A 9,235-nucleotide genomic window follows, 5' to 3' on the forward strand; every position below is an offset into this window, starting at 1 on the left:
CTAGTACGTTAATCAGTGTATTTCCTTATTTGAGCTTTCTTTACCTTCACGATGTTCATGCGCTTCCCTGTATCACAATTGTTCATAAGTTTTTCCTTTTTATCCATTTCTTTGCCCACAAGTTTCAAGTTTTCCTATTTCATTTTTCTGACAAAAGGTAGTGGTAGTTGGTTGTTACCATCCCCAAAGAATTCCTCTCAAATCCAAGAAACTTCAGTTGCCACTTTATATATATACATATATATATATATATATATATATATATATATATATATATATATATATATATATATGTATATATATATATATATATATATATATATATATATATACATATATATATATATATATATATATATATATGTCCTCTCTATACCACAAATTATTATTGTAGTCATATCAATTCATTTTGCATTTGCAAATCCAATCTTGCTCATAGTTGTATTCAAAAGGTTGACAAGTCACTGCTTAGTCGCTTACACTAATGATGTTATCAATGATGCTGAAACAATTTTGAGCAAAATATGTGATGTTCTCAAAGCCCACGAAGACAGATATAATGGTGTCATTGTTGATATAGAGAATATGCAAAAGGATGCTTCTCGTTTTGCAGCTTCACTCAAGGCATCACTTTCTCAATGGGCACACCAGGTCAATGATTCCCACTATGTTAACTCTAAAATAAAAATCCCTTAGTAATAAATAGTACCTTCAATTCATACTTGTTGGATAGATGCGCGTATAGGGCAAGAAAGCGATCTGGATTAAAGTGCCCAAGGAACAGGTGAAACTAGTCCATGTTGCGATTGAGGTTAGTTTTCCAAAACTTTGCTACAACTATTAATGTTTTACACTCCAAGCCATTTTTTTATGCTTCAATAGTGTTTGGTGAATTGCAGGTGGGATTTTGGTACCACCATGCAGAGCCTTCATATGTGATGTTAGTGAATTGGATCCCTCAAACTCCTCCTACCATCCCTGATAATGCTTCTCATCAAGTGGGAATCACAGCTTTTGTATTCAACAAGGAGGGAGAGGTAAAAACATAATCCAATTCTTATATATTGTAGTTACTCTGCTTAATATTCTCCTCCTATCCATAGCAATGTAACTGTCAAGTGTGAAAAGACATTCACTATTTTGAGTGGTTGTTCGTGTTAAGAGGATTTTCTTTTCTTACATAACTGGGAAAATGTAAAGTTACTATAATGATTACCCATAAATTTTATTTTAATAGTGGTTGTGGGTTAGTGGTTTGAAGTGAAAAATCTGATACATAAATTATCGTGACAATGGCAATATAGGTTCTAGTAGTTCAAGAAAAGTGTGGCCCTTACAAAGATTTCGGGTTGTGGAAGATGCAAATAGGAAGGATTAACTAGGTATCAGGTTTAAATATCCTCATCAAACTAAATTTATGGCAATGCCCTTTTTCATGAACGCCCACTAATGCAATTATCGACTATTTATTTCTGATAAGGGGAAGGCATTAAGGAAGGGGTCATACGAGAAGTTCAGGAAGAAACAGGTAAATGTCACCTAGCTAACCATTTTCCTCTGAATCAGGATTTTTACCTTCTGTTCAATATAATTTTCAACTTTTTTTGATAATTTGAAGAATATTCATGCGCTTTTATAGATTGATACAGAATTTGTCCAAGTGGTTGGGTTTAGGTAAGAAAAACTTTCATTACAGAAAGTTGTAACTTGTTTCATGGTTGGTACGAAGAAGGATAAGGTTGAAATAGTAATTTTTAGCTCTCTAATAGTTGTGGGTGCATAAATTGTAGGGATGGTCATAATGCCCCTTTCAAAAAATCTGATCTGCTCTTCGTGTGCATGTTGAGATCTGTTTCTTCTAACATTGTTGTGCAAGATACAAAAATTTCAGCAGCCAAGGTACATGTTTAAGCATATGGTGGTAATTCTATGTCGCTAAATTGGAATTTAATTTGGGTTCAAGCAATTTTTTGTTTTTGTTTTTCAATGGATGGCGATGGAAGAATTTGCATCTCAACCTAAAAACCAACAAAGCAGACTTCTAAAAGATATAATCGGCATGTGTGTTGCCAACATGGAGGGACGATGTAAATGATTTTCGAGCATTAGGATATCGTCTAACTCACGCAAACCCTCTGCTTTTTATTGCGGTGTCGTTGATTCTCAATAATCGGACTTTGCAAATTTGAAAACATAGACAGAATGGATGTCAGCAACTTATTACATCCACTGTAATCAGGGCTAGATATTATTAGTCCTAGTCGTTTAAGTCAATTGGTTTTGTATTTAGAATATTTAGGGATTAATTTTTACTTTACTTGTATTGATTAAAAAATTTATATAAAAATAATAATAGTTTTTGAAAATGAATATTCATCTTTGATAAATTGAGGATGTAAATTTTTCATAAACAATATTTAAGAAATCAATTAATAGTATTTATTGATATTTTTATTGACTAAATTTTGTTTACTATTAGAACTTTCACATAACACAAGATAATTAATAAGTTTTTGTGCAAGACAATATACATGTCTTTGCTCCTCCCATTTTACAAAAATTGACACTAATGTTTAATGCATGGAAGCATATAAAACATTTTAAAACAACATTTCATCGTTCTAAGTTTAGACTTGATGGTTTATAAATAACAACATTTATTATAATACAAATAAAGTCAACATTGTTATTTATACGTATTTAAATTTTGTATCTCAACATTGAGTTAGTAAAGATTCTATTAATATATGATTACATATTCAAATAGAATCAACAATAACAAATCTAAAAGCATTATTCTTTACCAAACAAAATGAAACTTCATAACATTTTATTTAAATTATTTGTATATTATTAAGTACGATAATATATTTATTTAGTATTTATAATAGATTATTGATTATAAAATTTAATCATGTGAAAATTGAAAAACAAAGATATAATGGATGTCAATTACTTCATTAATATATTTATTGAGGTTAGTTCTAGATAATATTAATGCATGCAATTTATGATCCTTTATTATTTATTCTTAGTTTATGTTTGTCAAAAAATTATTAAAATATTTTCATGTAAAAAAGATATTTTATAAAATTAAGATGTAAATTTCTATTTAAAAATATTTAAAACACTAATTAATGATATTTATTAGCAGTCAAGAGAACAAACATCAAATGGTGTATTTTGAAAGTCACCCCGCAACCATTTACCTATAGGACCACCTTGACCAAAAATTATTTCTAGCAAGGACAGAAATCACAAAGTACTAAAGGTGCCAAAAAACCATGTGAACACAAGCCACATAGATCTAAAGAAACCCAAAAGCTTTATGGTAGAAAAAGTATCTAGCCATTCCAAAAAAACACAAAAAATTATACCCAAGAAATGGACTAGCACAAAAACACTCATAGGGTTTTCAAAGGCATCCCTCAACCTTTTACAATAGAAATCACTATAGCAACGACATCCTGGAGCACCTTGATAGGTCCAATGTCATCAGAACCAAGGGAACACAACATGCCCACAAGTAACTGAATATGGCAAGTACTCAAATAACTAGAAGCAATAGAAGCACAAAATACCACCATAGTGAATTTGCAACAACACAGAGTAGAAAATCTGGTAGGAGCATCAAGAGGGTCCACCGAGCAATAAGAACCTTGCTATCCACCAAATGGTCCAACTCATTATAACTAGGAGTAAACTACATCATACAGACCAATGCCATATTAAGAGCAACCTCAATAGGTTCTTCAACATCAATGAGCACAACAAGTCCCCTAAGAAGATCCACCTTGAAAGAATCCTCGATCAAGTTAGCCTTCCAAATTATCGCCAAGGTAAAAACAACCACAGTTAGGTTAGCAAAAGTAGAGAAATAGAAGATTATCCAAACGTCGTACCAACCCAAGCCACAAACTCAATGCGCAAGATACTGATGCACAAAATACCATCCTATAAAGAAAAAGGATTCAAGCCCCACCTGAAGGCACCAACTATGTAAGGAAACACCAAAGAAGGAATAAAAAACAGTTAGACCAAGGAGTTTTGATTTGGAGTTATTATGTAGCCAGCTTATTCTTTGTTGTGTATAATTTTATTCTATAATTTTGTGATTGTTATCTATTTATTGAAGCCATTGGTTCTCTTGAATAAAAAACTTCTACGTGCCTAAAACATACCTCACTGCATGCCTAAAAATAAACTTTTAACTCACAAGTAGAGTTAATTAATATGATAGGAAATGAAAGCCTTTTATTCCAAAGTACAATTTTCTATCTCTGGACAGTATAGACTTTAGATTATGGATTTTGGATAATTGGAGTCTTGTTGCATCTATTATTGAATTTTTAAAATCTACCTTCTCACAAGAATGGATTGTATTTGGTATGAATTCTTTAAACACAAAAATCCTACTAAGGATTGATCCCTTAAGGTGCAGTTAGCAATGGATAAGTAGATTATTGAAACAAAATTGATTCCATGTTTCTATTTCAAAGTAGTATTATAATACAACCAGTCTCACCACACTGTAACTAGCTAATATCAAAGTTTTATGTATAAAAAAAATTAATTAGTCACTAGAGCTTGGTTAGGAATTAGGGGAAGTAAAATAAATTTATTTCTGATACCTAAATCAAAGCAAGTATGTAAAATAAAAAGTTTGAAAATAGTACAGTTGGAGGAGTTTAGGAGTTGGATGCAAATAGACTATGCAAGAAAGGGCAATATATACACTATAGCAAAAAGATATCTATGAAAGCAATAGGTTTTGATACAAAATATAAGGGAATTCTAAATAAATGTAGAAATAACAAGAAAAAAATGTAGACGCGAAGATAAAAAATATTTCACAAATTTCAAGTGTCATATTTTACAGCATAGATAAGAATGCACATCATACATTTTCAAGTAAATCATACGAGGGTAAATTTTAACAATAAAAAAATCATTCATAAAGACAACATATTTCAAGAAAATATCGCCTTTGATAGAGTGCATGGCCACATTTATATGTATAGAAAAGACTATGGTCTGAATTTGGTATAACAAAGATGTAGTAGAAATTTGCATAGATGTATAGTTGGCTATGACCATTAGATAACTAGTTAGCTAAATAGTTATGAATAGTTGTACTCCGCATGAACATTTTGTAAAGCTACTATTTTTTAAAAAGCATCTTCATGCTTCACATGCAATGAAAGAAAGTCGTTAAAGATGAAGTGGAAGTTATCATAAGTGCGTAGTGCCATGTTATTTCAACTGTACAATGTCATTTTTTTAAAGTAAAGTTTGTGTGTGTACACACTATCGTCTAATGATATATTTGGTGACTCTTTTATTTACATCTTAAGAATACAATTTAAGAGTATGAGAAATAATTTTAGAAAGATGATGTATGAGTTCATTTATAATATATTTATATTACATAAAATCAACCATTTATTTATGTATAAGTCCACTAAAGTCTAATTTTAATGTGTAGAAACAAAATAAATCAACAAACAAATAGTTCTTAAGCTCATTTCATAAAAACAAAAGAAATCATAAATATAAATTCTTCAAACATGAAATTGTTACAAATCTTTGTTTCAAATGATCATAGTGTCAAATATACAATACAAATATTTTTCAAATATAATTGAAAAATTTGTATTTATTTCAAAACTTGATTAAAAAAGATATACTCGTCCAACATGTTAACTTAAATATAATATTCTATCGAGGAAATCATTGTTACACGGAGCGTGCTAGGAATATCTAGACATGACTAGGACGAATGTATTGAATGAAATTGCTGAAATCCATTCTATCTTTGTTCTTCAGTTTGCAAATGCCGATAATTTACTCAGAATTAAGGGCAGTGCAGAAGAAAGCAGAGGGTTTGCGCGAGTTGGACGATATCCCAATGCCTGAAAATCCTTCACATTGTCCGTTGACGTTGGCAACACACACGCCGATCATATCTTTTAGGAGTTTGCTTTGCTGATTTTTAGGTTGAGATGCAAATTCTTCTATTGCCATCCACTGAAAATAAAACAAATTTAAGCCCCACTTAAACGATATTGAAGTTATCCAACTGAACGATATTGAAATAATGTTTAAACACGTACCTTGGCTACTGAAATTTCGGTATCTTGCACAACAATATTAGAAGAAAGAGATCTCAACATACACACGAAGAGCAGATCGGATTTTCCGAAAGGGGCATTGTGACCATCCCTGCAGTTCAATCACAACTATTAGAGAGCTAGATCAAACTTATCCTTCTTCGTACAAACTATGAAACAAGTTACAATTTTTTCTAATGATTAAAGTTTTGCTTACCTGAACCCAACCACTTGTACAAATTCTGTATTAATCTGTAAGAGTACATGAAAATACATAAATTATCAAAAAAAAATGTCGGAAATTATATTGAACATAAGGTAAAAATCCTGATTCAGAGGAAAAAGGTGAGGTAAGTGGCATTTACCCCTGTTTCTTCCTGAACTTCTCTTACGGCCCCTTCCTTAATGCCTTCCCCCTATCAGAAACAAATTGCCGATAAGTACATTAGGTATCGTCTTGTAATTTCATGTAAAAACTGCAGGGTCTTGAATTTAGTTTGATGTGGAAATTTAAACCTGATACCTGGTTAATTCTTCCTGTTGGCATCTTCCACAACCCGGAATCTTTGTAAGGGCCACACTTTTCTTGAACTACTAGAACCTATATTGCCATTGTCACGATAATTTATGTAAGGAAAAAAAAACCTCTTCAAACGAACAACCACTCAAAATAGTGAATGTCTTTTCACACTTCACAGTTACATTGCTACGGACAGGAGGAGAATATTAAGCAGAGTAACTACAATATATAAGAACTGGATTACATCTTTACCTCTCCCTCCTCGTTGAATACAAAAGCTGCAACTCCCGCTTGATGTGAAGCATTATCAGGGATGGTGGGGGGAGTTTGAGGGATCCAATGCACTAACATCACATATGAAGGCTCTGCGTGGTGGTACCCAAATCCCACCTGTAATCCACCAATCAGTATTGAAGCCTAGCCAAATGGGTTGGAGGGAAAAAAACGTCGATGGTAGCAGCGATGTTTTGAAAAACTGACCTCAATCGCAACGGGTACTAGTTTCGCCTGTTCCTTGGGAACTTTAATCCACACCACCTTCTTTCCCTATATACCCAACAAGTATGATGAATTGAGGGTACTATTTATTATTGTCTTGAGGGATATGTATTTAGAGTTAACAAAGCAGTAAGCCCTGACCTGGCGTGCCCATTGAGAAAGTGATGCCTTCAGTGAAGCTGCAAAACGACAAGCATCGTTCTGCATATTCTCTGTGTCAACAATTACACCATCATATCTATCTTCATGGGCTTTGAGCACTTCACATATTTCGTTCAAAACTGTTTCAACATCATTAGTGGTAGCCGAAACCTCGTTCGTTGGGAATGCCATTGTGCAGTGTAAGCAGCGACCTGCCAAAAAATAGTTCAATACCTAGCACAATGAAATGAAAAGGAACCATAGTGGTGCAGGAAGAGATGCTAACCTTCTGAGTAGCTCTGTGAGCAAGATTGAATTTGGCTACTTCCTAACAGACTAAATTAAATTAGTAGTGCAATAGTAATATGTTGTAGAGGGGGGAAGTGTATATATATATATTATTGGCAACAATGAGAGGAGGTTTCTGGGATTTCAGACGAATTCTTCTGCGCTGTTAACAACCAACTACCGCTGCCCTTCCTTACAACGTAAGCGTTACACAAACCAAAAAGGAAAACTGAAAACTTGTATGCAAAGCAACGACAAATAGGGAAAAACTTTATCTTAAAAAATTCTACGGACACGCAAATGATTTATTAGCTTTCTTCGTAAATTCGCAGAGGGGCTATCGAAACTTCTTGTTGATGAAGTAGTATGCTGCGCTAGGGACAAGTATGCTATCGAAACTTCTTGGTAATGAACAACTATGCTGCTACGTCTTAGTAATAATAATACAGAGAAGCGCGTGACCATCTCACAATAAAAAATTCAAAGGCTGAAGGCAAAGCAAATTCAGATTCCGATACACTGATTAATGAAGCAGTAAGCGTTTAACCCTACCGCGCAGCTTCTTGGGACTCTCCCAGTTCGTTCCGCTCGCGACCTTCGTATTTTATTAACTTTCAATATACGACGACTATTTGTTCACGTTGACCTTTTTTAACAAAAATAAAAATAAATATTCTAAAAGAGATTTGAGGTTTCCTTGTCCCCATTTTTTTCCACCACACCATTCATTGTTGCTTCCTTTATCCCCAGATTTTCCCATTACATCACATCATCTATCTTTCATTTTTTCACTCGAAATTTCAATCCTAGTTGTCCTCATTTATATTTTTTGTTGAAAGATTTAATTTCTCTCACTAATGAAATGTAGCCATTAAATGAGAAAGACAAAATATATACACAAAATCTTGTTAATAGAAAAATATTCTAGAAGGAACAAAATAAAGTTAAAATAAAAAAATATTAAATATATGATCAAGTCGGTCTTGATTGTAGAATCATCTATATAATCTCTAAATTCAAAAGACTTCTATATATTCAGGCTTTTGTAATGATTTCAGGCATTAGGTATTAGTTGATGAAGATGATGAAGTGATCAAGAGGATGTGAATGTTGTAGAGTTTAGAGTATTTGTAATATTTATAATCAACGGATGTGTTGTAGCATGCTCAAGAGTTTTGGTAGGACTTTGTGTTTCCTTTAAACGACATCGATCATGTCCTTTTGTTTTGGTTTCTTCGCCATTGGAATTACAATCATAATTTTTCTTATACATCTTACAATCTCATAAAAACTCTTAAACATCTCACAAAGAAAAGATGATCTTACATACCATACTACAATTTTCAAGTGACATGATTTATTTTTGTCATGCCCAAAGAATCTCAAGATTCCTTCCAGTCAGGGTGCCCATTTCCATTTGGCCCCATAAACACAACGTATTATAATATTAAATCAATACAATTTATACTTGGATTCACTAGACATAAAACATGAAATCCTAACTTTAAGCATACTTTCCCATGGTGAATGAAACCTACTCTTTGTTCCACAAGTGGTGTTAGCTAATTGAACACTCGCTAATATATAACAAAAAAGTTGCAATCATACAAATAATAATATATTGCACTTATTTCTTATATAATTCAACAAAATATTTTATCTTAAAGCATCAAATGAT

At 32.5% G+C, this 9,235-nt stretch overlaps 1 protein-coding gene and 1 long non-coding RNA gene across 2 annotated transcripts; both read right to left on the reverse strand.

Annotated features, from left to right (window-relative positions):
• Positions 1-5,590: 5,590 nt before the first annotated feature.
• LOC131866470 (nudix hydrolase 2-like) lies at positions 5,591-6,386 on the reverse strand. The gene is made up of 3 exons (XM_059215462.1): positions 6,328-6,386; positions 6,114-6,222; positions 5,591-6,027 (listed from the first exon to the last, which is right to left on the reverse strand). The coding sequence occupies exons 1-3, from the start codon at positions 6,384-6,386 to the stop codon at positions 5,845-5,847; spliced, it is 351 nt and encodes a 116-aa protein (XP_059071445.1). The 3' UTR covers positions 5,591-5,844.
• An 83-nt stretch (positions 6,387-6,469) lies between these two features.
• On the reverse strand, positions 6,470-7,629 carry LOC131866473 (uncharacterized). The gene is made up of 3 exons (XR_009365080.1): positions 7,556-7,629; positions 6,634-7,481; positions 6,470-6,526 (listed from the first exon to the last, which is right to left on the reverse strand). It is a non-coding gene; the product is annotated as an uncharacterized LOC131866473 (long non-coding RNA).
• Between the last annotated feature and the right edge of the window lie 1,606 nt (positions 7,630-9,235).

Source organism: Cryptomeria japonica, unplaced genomic scaffold (genome assembly GCF_030272615.1).
Source record: "Cryptomeria japonica unplaced genomic scaffold, Sugi_1.0 HiC_scaffold_146, whole genome shotgun sequence".
NCBI classification, from domain to species: domain Eukaryota; kingdom Viridiplantae; phylum Streptophyta; class Pinopsida; order Cupressales; family Cupressaceae; genus Cryptomeria; species Cryptomeria japonica.

Coding starts and splice junctions, on each gene's coding strand:
- LOC131866470 (XM_059215462.1), bottom strand. CDS start 6,386: ATGTATTTTCATGTACTCTTACAGATTAATACAGAATTTGTACAAGTG. Junction 6,223..6,327: donor GTACAAGTGGTTGGGTTCAG/GTAAGCAAAACT, acceptor ATTGAACTGCAG/GGATGGTCACAATGCCCCTT. Junction 6,028..6,113: donor CCGAAATTTCAGTAGCCAAG/GTACGTGTTTAA, acceptor TTTTATTTTCAG/TGGATGGCAATAGAAGAATT.